General features: G+C 39.5%; 1 protein-coding gene across 14 annotated transcripts in view; it reads right to left on the bottom strand.

Moving 5' to 3' along the window:
* BCAS3 (BCAS3 microtubule associated cell migration factor) overlaps positions 1-19860 on the bottom strand; it is a 297954-nt gene that overhangs the window by 239224 nt on the left and 38870 nt on the right. For all 14 annotated transcript variants that reach the window (XR_005956358.1, XM_041482384.1, XM_041482385.1 and 11 more), the window contains exons 10-12: positions 12951-13027; positions 11195-11278; positions 5771-5941 (exon numbers count right to left, since the gene is read on the bottom strand). Coding sequence is in view for 13 of the 14 variants with exons in the window: in XM_041482384.1 (XP_041338318.1) it covers positions 5771-5941; positions 11195-11278; positions 12951-13027 (332 nt within the window). In the remaining variant the exon portion in view is untranslated. The remainder of the gene's footprint in view (positions 1-5770; positions 5942-11194; positions 11279-12950; positions 13028-19860) is intronic.

The following is a 19860-nucleotide window of genomic DNA, read 5'->3' as shown; positions in this document are numbered from 1 at the left end:
GAAGCAGTTCATTCTGCCTCCCAGAGCCTGCAGAGCCCACAGGAATCCCAAGGCTGCAGTTTTTTCCCTCCCAAACAGGCTTCCTTCTCCAAGGTAGTGGCCTCTAACCACTCTGCTAAAAAACCTCCCCAAGTCTCTCATTGAGAAAAGTTCAAAAATCTCAGCATGGCTCTGGTGGTCCCAGAGCCACTGAGCTCCAGCAGGATCCTCCTTGCAGATCTCCCAACAAGAGACCAACACTGAGACTTTTCTACCAAGGCTCCTCCTGAACGAGCCCTCAGCTGCTCCTGATGCCCAAAAATATTTTATCAAGAGCTGCAACAGGATTTTCCCCAAAGCTGCCCAGCCAAAGAGCTTTGGGAGCCAAACCAGCTCCCAAAGCAGCTCTGTTACAGCAGAACTCTGAAGTTTGTCAAAGATTCACCAAATCATCTTTATCTCACCCCAAAAGAGGAGACAAAGCTCTGAGGGCAGGGTTGCATTTACTACCAGCCAGCAGTGTTTGCTGCCAGGGCAGGGGAGAACTGCAGCCAGAGCTTTTTCTGCTATGCCATATTTTCCTTCCTCTGTGGTATTTTCAGTACTGCTGAGCAGAAGCCACTCGTAATTATGACTTTAATTATTTTAATCTTTAAAGGCAAATTACACCACTTATCCCAGTGGAGACATGTTTTTAAATAAAACATGAAAGTAACACAAATAAAAATGGACCCAAATCTAATCAAGCAGGTCCTACTCTTAATACAATTAAGAAAAGACTAATCCCATCATCATAAAAACAAATAGGTTTGGCAATAATTATAAATATGAATATTGTATAACAAATATTTGCTGTACACTTGAGATCCCCAATGCTTTAAAGAGCTGGAGCTGGAGTTTGATTCACAAGGAGCCTCCCCCAAGTTACAGCCAAGGTCAAACTTCAGTGGAAAGGGGCTAAAAGTGATAGATCTGTGGCATTAACTACTGCACTCCTTTTAATAGAATCCAGCATAAACTCAAACCAGCCTCACGCTCAGCCTGAACCATTTATCTGAGACAAAAATGTCTTCTTGACAAAAACCAGATCTCCTTTAATAAAAGTGAGGCAGACAGTATTATGCTCTGAGGGAATCCTGTTGCTCTTTTTATATTTATATATAAAAAGAATTCTTCTGTAATACACAGAGATATAAAAAGTGAAGAAAATTGAGGCCAAATATCTGTGCATCAGGACATCACATCAGCCTTTGCCAAAGCTGCTCCTAAAATAAAAGCCCTGGTGTTAATGACCAGTGGAATTATGTCTGTAGTTAAAGTTTTATTATTGAATATGCTTCACTCTTTGAGCTTCTTTTTGCTTCAGACCAAAATTTCACAACAATTCCTGCTCCTGATAAGCATCTTGATTTGGTTCAATTGCTATCAACTCCTCACCAAAAGAAAATGAACTTTGGAAACTGCGGCTGCTTTTTTCCCAAAAATTCCTCTTTAATGCAATAAAAACTTAATAGGGAACAGGGAAAAAAAAAACCCTGATTACATTTTAAAACATAAATAGATCAACATGTTATCTTATTTTGCTGAGCTGTTTTGAAAACATTCCCTCCAATATTGAGAGTTGTGGATGAGCTGCACGGTGAGATTTCATCACTCACAGCCCTGGCGAAGGCACCCAGCACTGAGTTTTGGGTTTTGAACTGGCCACATCTTTCTCTGTCAGCCAACTGTTAGATGTTGAACAGATTTACATTCTGCCCCAAAACTGGTGACTTTTGAGCAAGGTCATTATTGCAGCCTGCACGTGGGTGGCCCAGTGGATGAATTAATTAAGAATACAGAAACAAAGGTCGAAAGAAAATAATTTTTCTTTCAAACCCAAGCCAATAAAGTCTTACACGTTTAATTCCAATTACTGAAAAAGAGGACATCTGTACAGCTTTAGGTTTATCCATTTCAACTAATTAAGGGATTCAAATAAATAGTCCTTCCATCTAACTGAAAAGTTTGCTAACACTTCATTAGAAGGAAGTTTAAACAAGCACACAACCTTGTTAACATATTTTGGTTTACCACAAAGTTACTTGGGCATCTCGATAATTATTTTTATTCCTTTTACAAATATCTCCTGACAGCCAATGTCAATAATTCTGCATTCCTCTGCATTTATTTAATTACCTCATAATTCAAATTTTCTTAAAGTAGCACCAATTCTGAAAGTAGGAGCTATCACATAAACAACTGCTGGGGATGAGAGTTTACTACAGTATCTACATTCATAAGGTTTATTAAAAATACTCTCCCTACAGATTTAATCCTGCAAGATTACATTAGGAGAGTTATTTGGTCTTAAATTGTGGATTTTTCTGTGGTGAGTTTGCATTTCACCCTCTGCCACGGCAGCACAGGGCAGTGAACGACACACATCGAGCTCCCTCTCACATCCCTCATATTTAATGCCTTTGAAATAGGAGAAATTATTAAAAATTAGTGAAAATTATAGTTAGTCCTCTTGGTTTGTGTCCAACACGTCCCTTCATCACTCTCCTGGCACAGAAATTGTTATATTTGTACACATGCACAGAGCAGCTCAGTCCATTTCCAGAACCTGTGTGCTGTGCTGGAAATAACTGAAAAAGCACTTGGATCATTAATTTGCAAAACTTTAGACACATTTATGTAAAAAAAAAAAAGCTTCCCCACTCAAAAAAAAGTTCTTATTTCTCCTCTAAAATTATTTATTTGCCTGCCTTAGATTTATTGCTGTCTTCCATTTTCTTTCTCTTTTTAAAACAGATTTTTTTTTTAACTGTATCTTATCTTACAGGCATATTTTATTACTTGGAAAATGTATCTATCACTGCAACACCCAAATTCTTAGTCAGGCTGTGCAGGTGATAGAAATCTTTATTGACCTGAAGGAGGTGAGGTATTTATTTTATATTAGGAGGGCACTGATGATAGGAAAATAATTCCTCCCTGCTTCTGAAATTGCCCTGAGCTGTGACAAGGCTGGAACTCGTGTGAGCACACACCAACCCCTGCTGAATGGGATTCAGGGCTTCCCAAGTGCTCATTTAGCCCAGAAAATACTTGGTTGGAATTTTAAATTCAGGGTTTCTCAGTGAGAGGAGGAAGAGCCTGATGGGAACAGCCATGAACATCCCAAATCAGCAGGAAGGGTTTGTTGATTCCACTCAGAACTCTTCTTTTCAGGAATCTGAAAACTGGGGGGATAAAACAAGGAAAAATCCTTTCAATGAGAGTGCTTCAGCACTGGAAGAGGAGTTCCCCCAAGGAAAGTGGAGTCCCCATCCCTGGGAGGATTCAAAAACTGAGCAGATGTGGCAATTTGGTTCCATGGGAATGGCAGGATTCAAAGGCTGCCCTTGATGCTGCTGCAGGTGTTTTCCAAATGTAATGATTCTCTGAATCTGTGATTCTGTAAACCAGTAACTTCAGAAAAACCTCTGAAACAGACAGTGACCCTAGAACAGAGAGGATTTAGCATCACCAGCCTGTCCCACCAGCCAAAGCGAGGATGGAGCTCAGGTCACCACTACTCTCAAACTGATTTTCCGCAGGAGAGTAAAACAAAGTCAGAGATTCTGGGCACAAGGAGCTCAGAGCTGGGAGCAGCTCCATGCTGCAGTGCCTGCTGCAGCCCAGGGCAGTGAGCTCAGCGAGATTCTCACCTCCTTCAGAGGTCAGAGGTGCTAAAACACTTCCCTGAATCCTGCCCCAAACCCAGCCAGGTCACCCAGCCAGCACAAAGTGCCATCCACACTGGCATTCCTTGCAGGAATTCTCCTGCCAGCACACAGCATCGCATCCCTGCCAGGCTCCTGGGACACGCCAAGATCCCTGCCACAAGCAGGATCTACCAGCTCACATCTGCACAAAAACTCACAAAAACTCACATTTCCACTGCAAACAGAGCTGCAGGCACAGGAAAAGACTCAGAGGGACTGGGGGCACCCAGGACACCCCTGACAGGAGAAGGTTCTGTACTGGCAGTGTGGAATGACCACGTACAAAGTGCATTTATTTATTTTTAATCAGCTTTCTTTTTGCCAGAGGGACATTTCAGTAAGAAAAAAATTGTTTAAAAAATCTCCTGCACCATGAAACTCTAACAACGCAAAAGGAAGGTTATTTTCTTTTTTTCCTGGAAATAAATATAATTCTGAAAGCAAATTGCAACACTGGAAATAAATGATATAATTTAACAGCATTTAAAATATGAATGCAATGCACACAATTAGGATATCCAACTTCCTAGAGATTCAAGAAAAAACTTATTTTCCTAGAGCTGATGGCTTATTTATGTAAGAGCAGCAGGGTTTGGACAAGACAAACGTTATCATTTTACAGCTCCTCTCCTGGAGTGCCCTTTAGGCTTTGATAGCTCCCTACTATTGTCAGGGTCAGAGGACAAGTTCATAAAACCTCTAAATCATACATAACCAGCTTTAAAAACCTAAGCTCTATCAATTTTTTCCCCCTAGGCCTATGCAGAAGAATCAAAGCACAGACAGCAACCAGCAGAAATAATGACCACATTCAACAGCTTCATCAGAAATTTATGAAGTCAAATTTGTCTTTTTTTTCTTTCCTTGTTGTATATGAAGAGTCAAAAGATTTTTTTTTTTTTCCTGGAAACAAAAACAAATCTGAACAGCCAAGAGAATCATTTTAAGACCTGACTCTAAGATCTTAAAATTTTTTTTCCATTATCTTCTTTCTTTTATTTCAATTTTGGAAGAAAATGTCTACACTGTTTTATGAACAATTCCCTTTTAATGAAAATTGCTTGGCTAAATAGTTCCAAAATTAATTCTCAGGGAACAACCATAACAAAGTTTTTCTTTGTTTTGTTATTTTTTTCAAGTAAAAGATTCCATTTTCCTGTCAAGAAAAATAAAATAAAATAACTTGGCTAAATATTGGACTTCTGATGTGTCGTTAATACCTCACTAACTTACCTGCAATGAGCATCACAAAGATAGGGAAAAACAAGAAAAAAATTGAAGTTTTTTTTGTTTTAACTTCAATAAATGTGACCATGAGAAAAAAAAATCTCACAGACTAGTTACAGAATAATGAAGTGTGTGGGAGTTCTGCATAAACACTGATTCCAGGACCAGCCACTTTAAAATTAAATGAGTGGTAGAAGCAAACAAAAAAAGACATGGATATCTTCTCTGTCATAAAGACAGGAAAATCCAGCAATTTAAAAATTGTCTGATAATGGTGTGGAGTTTGTAACAAAAGATTCTTCCTGATGTACTGCACTTTGTATTATTATATACAGTAAATTTAAGATTATAAAACAGTGCAAATGCCTCACAAACCAGCATTGTGCTCAACTGCGTTTGGGATTTACATAAAATTATAACTTTTACACTTCACACCCAACTTCTCCCATCATTTATTTTAGCCTGGAATTCAACAATTCCCCCCATTCCCAAACAACCCCACATTCCAGCCCCGTTCTGTATTAATAAGGATCCTCAGACTCCATCTCCACTTCCACTGATCAGCATCAATCAATGTCAATTAGGAACAAGTGTCGGGGAGACAAAATGTGACACTTCACACTTGATCTTGTCAAAGTGTCACATAAATATGCTGCAAGGACAATATATATTTTGGCTGCATTTCAGTCCCAAACAGGATTTTATCCCAGCTCTGTGGGTCTGTAAAATTCCCCGCCCCGGCGAAACTCCGGTTTCTTTTTCACTCCCAACAGCACAAAAAGGATTTCCCTGGGATTGTGGTGGCCTGTTACCTGTCCCTCTGCCACGGTCTCGGTGTCGATGATGGTGACAATGCCAGGCACCAGGGGACTCCTGCGGAGGTTGCTGTGAGCCAGGATTTCCTCCTCGGTGGCTCCCGACGGCAGCGTCCCCGTCAGCTGGGTCACCACCTTCCCCACCATTGTCAGCCCAGTCTTTATTGTCTGCAAAAAAGGGGAAAAAACTCCTTCAAATGATGTTCAGGGTTCAGCTCAGGTTCTTTCTGGAAGTGGATTTCTTTAGGAGTGGTGTATCAGCTGCAAAAGGCTGCAACAAAACAGCTTGAAAAAATTTGGCGTCCTAGCAAACGGAAGAATTCACCTTTCTTCTGGAAGTCAATTATGACAAAGCATTATTGAAAAAAGAAGTATTTTAATGTTCAAATAATTTAATGTGTTTGTATTTTAAGTATTCCAGTGCTGGGGTTTTTTTATCTTTGATTTTAATTACTCCCATAGCATGCATGGTCAGAAGGATCAAAGACGAGGCCACGATGAGTGTGAGGAGGGTACTGCTCACACTAAACACAAAGAGTCCCTCAAGCTGACAGAGTTTTGTCTTCTGCACTGTGCAAGAGACTAAGAATTTGTCTTTTGCTACATCTGACACACTCATTTTTTTTACTCAGTAATTAAGCATTAAAACTAAATATGAGACTCAAATCCAGGAAAATTAAAAATGCCACCCTCGAGGTCCTGGAACTCTCAGGCACATCCAGCACAAGGAATGGGACTTTCCAGGCTCTGCATGTTTCCCAGACATGGGCTTGAAAACACATTCACTGCACCAGCTTTTAGCAGCTAAAGATGCTGAAGATTATTTTCATTTTGCTTTATTTTATTTGGAGAAAGAGGCAGAGTAGACACAGTAGGAGAAATGCAGGCTGAAAGAAAAACAAGCCCAACTACAACTTTAAATATTTTCTCCTTGAACCAAGGACTGTGCCTTATTTGCCTGTAAAGAACTGAGCAGATTTATTATGCAATATAAATAAGAAATAGCAAAAGAGATCAGAATGGAATGACACTGTAACAAGCCAATTTTTAACTAAAAAGACAAGCTAAGCTGCCTGCTAAATTGAAAAGGAAAAAAAATGTCCAGATCCCAAGCTGAAACCAAGAAGCAGCCACAAATCAATTGCAACTGCTTTGTTTAGTGCTAAAATCTCAAACTGCAGTGATTAGAAAACACATTAGTGTTCATCAATTAGCAGCCAAACGTTTGTTTTAATAATTCATGGGAAATGACTTACACAAAGTCTGTTAGTGTGTTGTCAGGAAAGCCTCTGAAGGGCCAACAGCAGCAGGCGCCACACGGTATCGATGGCCATGGCCAGCCAGGAAGGCTGATTAACCTCTGAGATGCCTCTGCTGATGGACTCACCCCATTAATGCTAATGGAGATACTTCCACTTAAAATCGAGCCAGGCCTTTAGCACAGCAATGGCTTTGGGGGTTTAAAGTCTTTAGTAATATCCTGCCATTTGTTTCTTGTTATTTCTTTTTATACCCGGCTACGGCAGAGGAGAATAAAACGGGTTTTAACAGTGGCGGACTCAGGAGGCTGGGAGAGGTAACATAAAGCAGATATTGACAGCTGAGGAATAAACCTAAAATAGCCCCAGTGCCATCACAGGGATGCATTCCAGCTCTCCTGGCAAAAACTGACAAGGCAGTTTTTTGGCCAATAGCTAAAATCCTAGAAAATGATTTGTTCTTAGTTTATAAGGCAGGGAGGAGAAAGCAGTAAATGCTACATGGCAAAATACCTGTGCAAGGGAAAAGGCCAAAAACTGTAACTGACCTGTTTTAGAAAATATCTTTAATATTTATAATGAGAGCAATGGGATGGCAAAGCACCAACCGTAAATTTACAGCTCTCTAGAAGAAAATGACCAGCGTGGGCCTGCAGCAGGGAGAGGTGTGCAGAGATGTGGCCAAGGCCATTAGCTCAGAAATATCAGTGCAGAACCATTACAGCACTTACTGCTGCTGTGTATATTTGCAAAAACTTCTGGGGTAATCTTTAACCTTTCCCATGCCATATCAGCTGTCCCTTCCATCCATTAGGGCTAATGACCTTGCTCTCACATAAGCTGTTAGTCCTCATTAAGAAGTTATCAGGTAACAAGAGAAAACAGATGCAGCCTTTGCTAAATCACTTTACCAGTACAGGATTAAAAGATATGGAGAAGGAATCAAGCAAGGGAGTTATGAGGTGACAAGGACTTGGTTTATAATTTGATGCAAGACATGTGACAGAGCAAATACATTTTAAATGAAATGGGTTCAAGTTTGCACTGTCCCAGTCCCTTTGTCACTGATGGGAACCCGCCAGTGAAGTCTGCTGATAAATAAAATTAAAATACTTGATCCAGTTTCTTTTGTAACCAATGATCCACAGTGTGCAGAAACACACATTATTGATATGCTCATGTGTACCCTATCTACTTCAAAATATCACTGTTCACATCTATTTGAATATAAAGAAATACATATATTTAATTAAAATCGATGTAAGCCCTCGTACCTCATTTAATTGAAAAGTAAGTACAACTTTAATTAGATGGAAAAAATTAAAATGCACAATTCAGTGCCTGTTAGGATGCTTTGTTCAACAAAGGCTTGCATCCTTTTAGTGACAACACAATATATTGTTCCTGTTTTTCATAATAAATACATTTTATTTGATCTATTTTATTGCAAATGAAAAATCTATAGCAAGCAGAAAGAGACATCAAAAAGATCTGCCTTGGGTGTCAACACAGTGAGGTTGAGCCTCATGCTCAGTTAGAACAAAGGGATAATGGGGTTTATTCTGAAAGAAATTCTGTGTCCATGCCATTGTTTGTTCAACTGAAAAGAATCTTCATCCCCTGGAAGGGACTTTCCTGTCTGCACGCACTGAGTGCATTCTTCAACACCTCTAAGGAATGTTACTTCCATTTTTCCAAACACATCCATTTTTATCTGCACTCATCATTAATCCAAATGTGAATCTTGACACATTTTCTGCTTCCTGAAATTTTCTGCTTGGTCAAATGACAGAAACTACCAGAGCTTTTGGAACATGAACACTCAGAAAGCCACCAACACGATCACGACTTTGACCTCGGTGGTTCTGGTCAACAGGGACCTTCCCAAATAACTCCCAAGTTATTTGATTAAGGAGGAAATTTATTTGCTGCACCAAGAGCAGCAGCTCCCACTGAGAACAAACCCCTGACACCACCAGGACATGGGTCAGCAAAGGGAAAACCATTACAGAAAATATTCTGTGCTGCCACCAAGACCTTCTAGAGAGGATCTGAAAGGCAATTCTCCAAAGTGACCCTGCTGAAAGCTCTCAGCTGTCCTTCTCTTTCATACGAAGGTTCTTTCACTTCAGTAGAAAATTGGAAGCCAACCAGAGAAAAGGCTGTAACCCAAGGTAACCTGGCAAATAAGAACTTTAATGGAACCACTTCTGAACCAAAAAGCAGCAGTGCAGGGAAAAGGAAAGGACAGGCACTTCCCAAAAGCTGCTCCTGCACTAATCAAAGCAAAGGAATTACAAACCCCTGCAGCTGACAGGACACAACAGCATAAATGAAGGTTCATAAATGAAGAATTAAATAAGGAAGGAGTGAAGTTGATGGTGAGACAATGAAATGGACAAAGAGCAGTGGAAATATGGAGCATCTATTTGCCAGCAAGAAAGTCAGCCCTGCAGTTATCAGAGATGAAAACCTGCTAGACAGCAAGCCAAGACTCAATGAAATCACTAATAAATTAAACATTGCAGATTTAGTGTGGCGTGCTCATGGATAACAAATTAATACACTAAGGCTGAGACACTCCTCAAGAGCCAAATCATGCAAATATTTAAAACTATATTAGTATTAATCTTGTCTATTACAGTAACATCCAACAGACAGGATCATAAGCAATGTGCTGTCCAAATACAGAGCAGCACAGAGCCCATGCCCTGGGGATTATCCCTTTTCCTAACTCTCACTGGGAGTTTATCTCTGTACAGAGGCTAACAATCTTTTCTTTCCTATGATTATAAACACATTTTATCTTCAGTATCTACTCACATGATGCAATAGCACTACTTCAGTGTGATAAATTCAGTTTAACAGCAGAATTTCTGGATTATGATCCCTGGCTAGTACTACTCAGCAGGGAAGGCCATCAGCCACAGTGATCTGTTTGCAGGATTTTGCCACATCTGATCCAAACTGTGGCTGATCACACTAAGCCCCTCAGTTTTTCAAACTTATCTGTGTTATAAAAAAGATGTTCACAATGCTGGGATTGAAGGAATTTGGGGAGATTTCCCCACACACCTCTTTTTTAACTGCGCTGATGGTGAAAGCACACAGAGATACAGCAAATCACCTCGGGAGAGGAGCAATTCCAGCTCCCCTCAACAATGTAAAAAGCTGTGATTTTTCTCCTTCTCCGGCCACACTGTGATTGTGATGGACTGTGTTTGTTTTTCTGTTTTGTTTTCACATGAGCTGGCCTGCCCTGTGTCTCTCTCTGTGGCTTCTCCTAACTGTTGTTTTCCTCGGTGCCACCGAGCCTTCTGTCCCATGCTGTCATTTCATTCCTATTATTAGGTTTGTTTTGTTGCACATATCAGAAATGAAAAGGCTGGTGGTTACAAGGGAAGCTTGTAATCAGCACCGAGCTCACCCCACGGTGCCAAAACTCACTCTGTGTGTGTGTGTGAGAAAAAGAAATTGTTGTTGCAGCAAGGAAAGGAGCTGGGAGGGAGACAGTGAAACAAAAGTTGTGCTCTGTCTTGTTTAAGATTTTTCCAAGCCATGAGCTTCTTTTGATACTACAAAACCCCAGACATTTCTCTGAAAACAGAGGGATTTTATAACATCATCTGAAGTACGAAAACGAGGCAATGGAACCTATATGTAAACAGTCATTAATAAGCTCTAACCTTCAAAGAAGGTAATTAATTAGCTCCAGTACTGTGCTGTCACCCTTCAGAGAGAGCAAATCGTATAATGGGGGTGTGATGGAGTCCAAAAAGCACCAGGCACTTGTAAAGTCACTTTTCATGATGCTAAAAGAGTAATAATTCACAATGTTGATTTCTAATCGTATAAACTTGTGCCACTATGAACAGCCATTACACAAATCCATCCCACTGTCACTTCCCTCTAATGTAAATAGCTGTTTGTAATAAATGAAATTTTTAAAAATCAGCTCAGAAACAGAAATACTTTGTGGAAAGCTACAGTCAGTCAGAGATTTGCAGGATGGGGAGGGCAGGCACGGTGCTGCTGCTGCAGGGCTCTCAGTGTGCTCTCCTCTCTAGGAAGGGAGGGGGTGATGACACACAGCCCAATTCAGCAGGGAAACCTCATAATTATGTTCCACGAGCAGCTCTCCCAGGGCAGATGATGGACTCACTTTGGCAGCACTAATGACTGTGGCAGTGTAAGACTGAATGTTGTCTCCACAGGCTCCACCACGGGACTGATGGCATCGGATCAGCTACAAGAAGAAAAGACAGCAACCAAGTCACTACTATTAAACTACACAAACCCATAACCCATTACCAGAGCTCTTATTTATCATGTACAGTGGTGTGTTTTTTCCTACAAACAGCAAAAAGCCCTGCTGAGACACTTAACCCCTTTTTATAATCTTCTGGGTGCCACCCAGACTGTCGCGTCCCCCGCTCCAGTTTTCAATTACCAGATGAGTACTCACTAAGAATTCATAAACTTTGAAATGGTGGGATTTTTGGTCTGGCAGCAATACCACAAATAAATTTAAATAAATATAATCAAAAGCTTTAGCCATGTATATGTAACATTAAATATCAGCCATTCTAAGAATCCGAGTGTGGCTTTCCCCTCCTTTTTATGACGAGCAAGCAAAGAAATGACAAAGGAAAAGAGTTGTTTGAAACTTTGCATTTAATAGATTAAAGGAATGTACATGGGGTTTGCTTTTTATTGCTTTCCTTCAAAATCAATAAATCAAAACAAGACTCTTGTACCTGCCATCACCCTACAAAAGTAGGTTTTGCCTTTGAGCCATAAGTAACAATAGAATCTGTGCTTCTATGCAAAATTAGAAAAAAAATATAAATATTTGTTGCTTGCACACAGAACATGCTGCCTGTTTAACTATTTGAGCTAAAGAAAATTAAAAATTACTGTAAAATGTATTTGTTTCTACAGACTTTTCTGTCCTGCTTATATTTAAACATCTAAATAAAAATACCTAAACTAGGGAAAGCCCACAGCGAATTTACCTGGGAACACACAAGCCATTTAAATTCCCTTTGTGATACAATTCTTTTGCTGATATTTTGGCAGCAATACTTTTTAAATCCCGTGCTGAGCAGGGTTAAGTTTTCCAGCATCAGCAAGGTGTGGCACTCAAGGAAAGGCAGGCCTGAATTTGGGAAGAAATCAGCTGTGCTGGAGGAGGTGTAACAGCAAATAGATTTCTAAAATCTGCCTCTGATAATTTCTGGCTCAGCTCTAGAAACAGCTTCTCCGGTCACAGGTGGAAGGGAGAAAAAACATCTGCTTTGAAATAAAAATAAAGCATTAGGAGCCGAATTTAGGCTTCACTTCAAGCTTTAAACACACAACCACTCCTCTGGGTAAAAGCAATGATCATTTCTTTGCTTGGGAATCTATTTTCTTTGTCTCTAGAAAGAAGGAAAAAAGTCTAAAATTTTTCCGTTTTTTCTTGGAGCTTAACTTTTTCAAAGGAGTTCAAAAGTGGCCAATTTAATGTTATTTTCTAAGCTACAGAGTGCATTGCTGTGTCAGAGAGCCAACAGGCTCTTTCCAGACTCAGTTTCCCCAAAGAGAATTTAAGAAGTGGGGTTTTTTTGCCTACCTTCAGAAGTGTCTGTAATTAAATGCTTTAAACTTTTAAAGCACAAAATGGGTTGATTATTGAGTTACCTCACTGGAAACACATGTTTCTGGCTGTCTTCTCTGCCTTCCAAGTTCCTTAAACTGAGATTAAATCAAATGTGCAGAGTAGAGATCTCGTATTTTAAAATACTTAGGACTGTCATTTTAATGCAACTCCTCTTACTTTCTTTTGCACATAGCTTTTTCCTGAGTCCTTTTCTTTTCTTTTTCCCCCTATATACACAGAATCTACAAGTATTTTTTGGTATCAAACCCCTCCTTACCTTATTTTCTGCATAAGCAAGCCAACGGCTTCCAAGAGCAATAGGATTCATGTTTGGCCCTGGACAAGGATAGCAGCCTGCAAAGTTTGAAAAGGCAACATTAAGAAATATCTTAATGACTTCTTCCAAAGAATTTTCTTTATTGCCAAGAAAACAAAAAGTCTAAACAAAAGCCTTTCAGTTGCTAATATCACTCAGTGGATTGCATTTTTGTTTCTAGAGATAAGGCTGTGGTTAGATGAGCTATTTTGAACGTTTAATTATGTGTAAATATTCATTTCTTCTTATGTTCGCATTTTTAAAGCCATTTTGATTTTAAAAAATGACATTCTGTGGTGAGGGAGTACTGATGTTTGACTCGATTGGTTTTGTATCTTCACATTTTAATTAATTTAATTTGATTGACACCTTTCTGTTGGTGAACAGTTCACTCACTTCAACCTCCTCTAGATTTTTACTGTATGAAAAGATGTTTTGTGCTCTTGGTTTCGTTTTTAATAATTCTATATACAAACCCTCAGCCTTTCAAAATGCTTTTGATTTTAACAATTCTCTATAGAAGCCCTCAGTCTCTCTATATACTTTTGCACAAACTTTACACAGTGGGAAAATTTGTAATTCCTTCAGAATTGGTGGCAATGTTTTCACTGCTCACCTGCTTTCCATTACCTTTATATTATCAGTAAAAATAGATTTATACATATGGATAAAAATGAGCACAGAAAAGAGAATTATTTCTGAGGATTAAAACATGAAAATACCTGTCAGACAAAACAGCTGTGAATGAAAATGTGGAAAGGCTTAAAATAAATAATATTAAATGGCATTTCGTAGATAAAGCTTTTTAAATACGTATTTTTATAAAATGTTATAAGTAAAATATTTTTTTCTAAATAAAACAAATAATTTGTTTTTTAAAATAAGCATTTTTACACTAAAAAATAAGGAGGAAAGAACAGGGGGAAGGAGGAGGCTATCAAGCAAATGGTTAATCTCACTTTTCATCAGTTCTTAGGCTAATACAGTCAATTTAGCAATTTAATTCCTCTCAGTGATTGGCCAAGAAACAAAATATTGAAGACCTTACAGACATGTGTGTCTGATTTAAAGGAGCCCTGGGCAGCTGCTCCTGTAACCCGGGCTGAAGGAGTGCAGGCAAACTGCATTTCAGAACACATACAACACAACTTTTATTCAGTGTATTGCTTAAAATCCTAATAAAAAAAAAAACAAACCCCAAAGCCAGGCAGTGCCAGTGAAGTTTTCTATTTTCTGAATCTCTCATATGAGACTCTGGCACTGCTCTGCAGCCTCGGCAGGGACAAGAACCCGACCTCCGCATACGTCCAGCTCTGTTCCAGCAGGCTCCAGAAGAGTCCAGAACATTTCCTGAGCACAGCAGAACTTCCAGAAGGGGAGAGGTTTTATTTCCCACACCTGCAAAGCGGTGAGGAGCAGTGTGGGAGCTGTTAGGAACCTTTCTGGAAGGTTCCATGGACATTTGACAACACTTTGGAAGCGGGTTTGGGCCTGCGTAGATAAACAAGCCTGGATTTCATTTTCCAGAGCAGAGCACTGAGGGTATTGCAAAATTCCAAAGATCACAGCGAGCTGCTTGAAAGGTCAGAAAGAAAAGGAAGGAGAGAACGAATTCACCCAGTTAAAGCCATCTCAGGCAGAACCCAAGGAGGGTTTTGTGAGGCCTTATCGCCAGCCTGATCTCAGGAAGGAAAACGAATTCTGAAGAGACGATGCCACAATTGTTATTGCATTCCAGGAGTGCATAAAATGTGGGCAGCCAGAGCCTCTTAAGGAACAAAGCAAGCAAAAAAAAGGTTGTAAATACAGCCCTGGGTTGTAAATACAAACGTGTTCTTCCGATGACATTATAGATCAGGAGCGGTGAGGTTTTAATGCCGACTTCTGCCTCGGCAGCTCTTATCTGGGTCAGGAAAGGAATTCAGGTGCCCCAAACCTTTCTTTTACCTTCCCTTTTATGTCTAAAATACAGCACTGAAAGTTGCCAGATGATAACCTTCGTCATGTAAATCTCTACAGTGACTTCAGAACCAGTGACTTCTGTTTCCCAAATTCGTAACATCCCTGCAGGAGAAAACTAAAGGAGTCTCAGCAATTCATAGCAAAAAACCAAGTCCTGCTTGGAAAAGGGAGCTGTTCTCAATTACTTCAGTGAACTGAAGCCATTGAAGAACTGCAAAAAGAATTCTTCAAATCCAAAACTGATCACTGACCAGAAGAGTTACTTAGAAAAGCTGGGGCTGCCCTCCCCAAACCCAGTGCCCGTGGTTTGTCCCATGAACTGGGCTCAGTCAATCAGACTCCATACACAAATCAACCAATTCTAAGAATAAACTCCACAAAGGTCAACGATTCAGCTCGGTCCTAAACTCTACCCTCTGCTACGAAAAACAGCGTTAAAAAAAAGGAGCTATTTCCTCCCTTTCTTTTCTTTGCAAGTCTTTGCATTTTGGAAACTTGCAGCAGCACAAGGATAAACAAAGGGTTATACTTGATGGGAAGGAAAAGCAAATTGTTTTTCTGCTTTCCAAAAAAACAGCTGGAGTCAGCAGAACATCATCTATGAGGCAAATGAAAAGACAGACACGGCGTGACCCATCGAGCTGGGCCATCCAATCCTCAGCAGCCCCACTCCCTTAAAGATTAACTTCTATTTCTACCAGACTTCAAAACAACAGAGGAAAAAGCCATTCTAAGCAATAACAGCAGCAACTTCAGCGTGTTTACAATAGGAATGAACATAATGAGAATGCAGAACTAACTGTCAAGAAGACCAAAGTTTCCAAGTTTTAATGACAGCATGGAGAGGTCATCCAAGAAAGGATCACTCAGGGAAAGTCCTTCCAAAAGTGCAGTAAACCAAGCAAGTATTAAAAAATATCTGATTTTAGAACCAGCTTAACTGGGCCTGTCACTCACAAAAATATAGGTGAAAACCTACTGGAACTGCTTCATAACTTTTGAGTACACACAGCTATCTTCTGCCTCTGTGCAGAGGAAATTAGTAACTTCAAAGCTAGAAAAAAAGGAAGAAAAATTGCGTATTGAAAATCAGAATCGAAGTCCAAGTTCTTCTGCTAATTTTATCAAGTTCCTACATCCAAAAATTCCAACTGGTGCTGCCCTAAGGAACAGTGAGGAGTAAGAAATGGGCTCCAGGATCCCTGTGAAGAGGGGCTTGGCTAAGGACACCCTGGGACTTACATCCTGTGCCTCAGTTTTCCCACATCCAAGATGTAAATGTTATCCTCAGCCCCACAGGTGAATTCTTCAGTGTTACAATTTCTCAGTTTCTTCCCTTTTTTAAAAAAATAACTGCAGTTATTTATAAAGTTATTATAAAATTATAACTGCAATAAGGATACAGCTTGTGATTATTTGCATTCAAAAGTGCTTTAAACTTACTTGTTGCTGTGCTGATTTTATATATTTCCTTTTACTGAGAATACAGGAATCCCACACTACCTGAAGTTCTCCAAAGAGCTACACAAATGTTTGCTCTGTGAGTGAGCAAAGAGAAGGTTGATTTATTTTCCACTAATTTTCTATTTATTTCCATTACTACCCTTATGGTAACGATGAAAATCTCTGCCTTTGGAGATTCAAATCCATAAGCCCATAATAAACCAAATCACCTCCTCTACACATCTTTGAAAATTCACCCAAATATCCTCTCCTCTGACTCTGGATGTTTTCATCAGTCTTGAGCTCCTCCAAGAAACCCAAGGCTCCAGTGCTTTCCTTGAATTGTTTTGCAAAAGCTCATTCTGGATCTTCAGCGATGGCAATGTGAACACAAAGAGAGCAGCCAAGAGGAGAAAAGCAACACATTCCTGTCCTCTCCCTTGTCCTTTAAACAAACAGCTCACTGGGAAAACTCTGCTCAGAGGAACAGAGTCATTACAGGCTGTGTCAGCTAGAACAGAGCTTGGGCCAATAAATCACCGAACACGCTGCTAATAAAACTTGAACCACTTCCACTGGGGCAGCTCTTCAGCATCTCCACAGCTTCTTCATAAAATAAAGATTTAAAGGAGATATAGGAATACAATATTCTCTCTAGAAGAATCTGATGTTAACAGTCAGAACTTGTCTGAGCTAAGTCAGGGCTTATTTTCAGTTTGCAGAACGACGCACTCAAACCTCCCTACTCACAGCACAGTTTTATTTCTTTCTCAAATCTCACGGAAACACACTGTAAAATGACATCTGATAAACCACTGCAAATTAATACATGAATTAATAAAGCTGAGGGAATGAAAAAGCCAAATCAGAATCACCTAACATAGCTTTCCCTCAAGCACATCCCATCATGTTCATCTTAAGACACTACTGGTTGATTTTTAATTTCACAGCACTTTATAAGAACTTTATTCCCTACAAAATTTATAGTACAGAAAAAAAAAATCTGGTTTTGGTATTTTCCAGACTTTCATCCCCTCTATCTTGACTTTGTTCTTACTTCTTAATGAAAAACATTTTAAGTTCTTTTCTGTCTTGTTTCAGTCTTTTTTCCCTATCAATTTAATAGGAAAACTTTCTTTTTCCAGCATTTTCACTGGTTTCTTTTCCCCAGTTCTCTCCAGTGTCCTTTGCAGTGGTCCATGCTCAACCTTTTTTATAACTAATTTTGATTTACTATTTCCTAGGGGGGAATTTTAATGAATATGTCACACCTTGTACCTGTGAGGAATCCATACCAGAGGTTTTATTTCAGGCTGAGGGGATGGGCAGTTATTAATAAAAAATCCTTTCAGGATTTTGTCTCTGATCCCAAAATAAGGCAGAAATGGCACATTTTGGCTCACAGGGAATGCCATGAAGGCAGAGATTCCCAGGCTCACCTCCATCCTAAGGAAACCTTCCTGATTTCTGGAGAAACAAGGATTTTTCTGTTCAGTGCCTGGCAAGGTTCATTAAAGATGACATATGTCAGCTGAAGTGTCCAGTGATTTTAAACACAGTTTTCTAAACAAATTCCAAAAGAAGTAACTCATTTCAACAGAAATTCTTTGCCTTTAATCATTCAAAGGACTTGCTGGATTATCACTTCAAAAATCAGTGAAGCAGGGCCATTGTGTATTTTTAAATAAATAGCTCCAAGAACCCACTAAAGTGATGCTACTTCTCTAAAAATCAATCTGTAATTCTTTTCTGGGTCTTACAAAACACAGAGCTCTCCATAAGAATGGAATTACAAAACTCCATCCTTAATTCCTGCACTGCAGAGCAGCCAGAAAGCAGATCCATGACAGAGAGCACAGAGAGGGAATATGCAATAAATAATGGGTAGACTGATACTGTTGTAGCAAAAGCTTTGTTTATTACAAAGAAAACAAATCATATAAGTTGTTTTATCTAATATTTTTTTTGGTTGGTTGTTTTGTTTTTTTGGTTTTTTTAGCAAACCAATTTTTTTGTTGTTTATAAACTGTATAAAGCAATATTGTTTATAAATTCCTCTGGGTTCCTTCTAGATGAAAGGCCCTGTGTAAATGTTATTACTCTCACACTGTCACATACTTTCCAAAACTCTTCCATTGTTCTTGCACTTCCTTCTGTTTAAGTATCACCCATAAAATGGAGTAAAAGAGCAAAGAAGCAGGATGGATCCTCTGAGAAATCAGGTTTGCCACCCAGGGCCTTTTTTTTCTTACTTATTTTTTATTATTATTAAATTATTATTATTATTACTACAGAGATCTCCTTCCCTGTGCACTCTACCATGGCAGTTTGAAGCATCTACACTTGGATGGTCCCAGTGGGTCCCTCCCAGCTCACAAATTCCATCACTTTATGATTTTACTGTTACTCCACAGGTCCAAGCACAATCCCAGAGCTTTCACTAAAAAATATCAGTGGCCTTTCACGTTCATTAGCCCTCGCTGTTTAATTTAGCACCAATTTGATTGATTTCAGTGCAATGTTTAATCTCAGGTTTACTTTCTTTTTTTGTTCAGACTTGGACAGTGACAAATAATAAAAGTTGCCACTGAGGTTGTTGTTTCTGTGCAGGACAATGTCAGATGGCTTTGTCTGCCCTTTAACATTAAGGATTTGGGTGCTTTAGATAAAAATAACTTCTATAGAAACAAAGAGCACTTCCTGTTTTACATCTAATTTGTAAAACTGTCAGAGCCTGGAGATATGACAGACAGACATCTTGGGGACTGAGGCCTCTGTTGTGGCTTTATGCAGCTTTTCTGTTGTATTTACATTTTCCTGCAGTGGAGCAAAACCTCCTGCAAGCACCAAAGCTGTTTGTTCTCATAAATCCCCCAGGGTGCCCTAAAGATCTCTCCAAAAAGTGTTTCAGCATTATCCTGGAATGGTGAGACACTGATCCCCACAGCCAGAAAAAAAAAAACCACTCTTATATATAACGCTAAAAAAGAAAAAGCAAAATTAAATCAACATTTCTCAGGGAAAAACACCACGAAGGGGTAGGTGCTCATATAAATGTGGGTGTATAAAAATTAAAAGTGCTTATAGCAATCCACAGGGACATACTTGGCTCTTCTTCACTGATCAAGAAAATCCTGTGACTCAGGAGCTCCCTTCCCACCTGCCCTGAGGACTTTCGATCGGAGCTGATCCCCCACAGACAAAGGAATCCTGTCAATTATTATCCCGTGTGGGATAACCAGGAGAAATGCCCACAGCTGAGGAGGGAAACACACACAACTTCTTGAAGAATGTGACTCTTCAGGCATTAAACCCCTTCATAAGACACATAGTGTTTTTACTTCAAAGTCAAGAGCTCGAGCTGCTTCCTGCGAGCCTGACAGGGAAAGGAATTCCAACAGAAATGTCCAAAAAAGCCTTGAAAATTTCCAGACCAGCCTTGTGACAAAGTGAAACCACCAAATTA

This window comes from Pyrgilauda ruficollis, unplaced genomic scaffold (genome assembly GCF_017590135.1).
Source record: "Pyrgilauda ruficollis isolate IOZ18807 unplaced genomic scaffold, ASM1759013v1 scaffold59, whole genome shotgun sequence".
Lineage (NCBI taxonomy): Eukaryota > Metazoa > Chordata > Aves > Passeriformes > Passeridae > Pyrgilauda > Pyrgilauda ruficollis.
The sequence above is the reverse complement of the archived record's forward strand: the minus strand, read 5'-3'. Positions and strand labels throughout refer to the sequence as shown.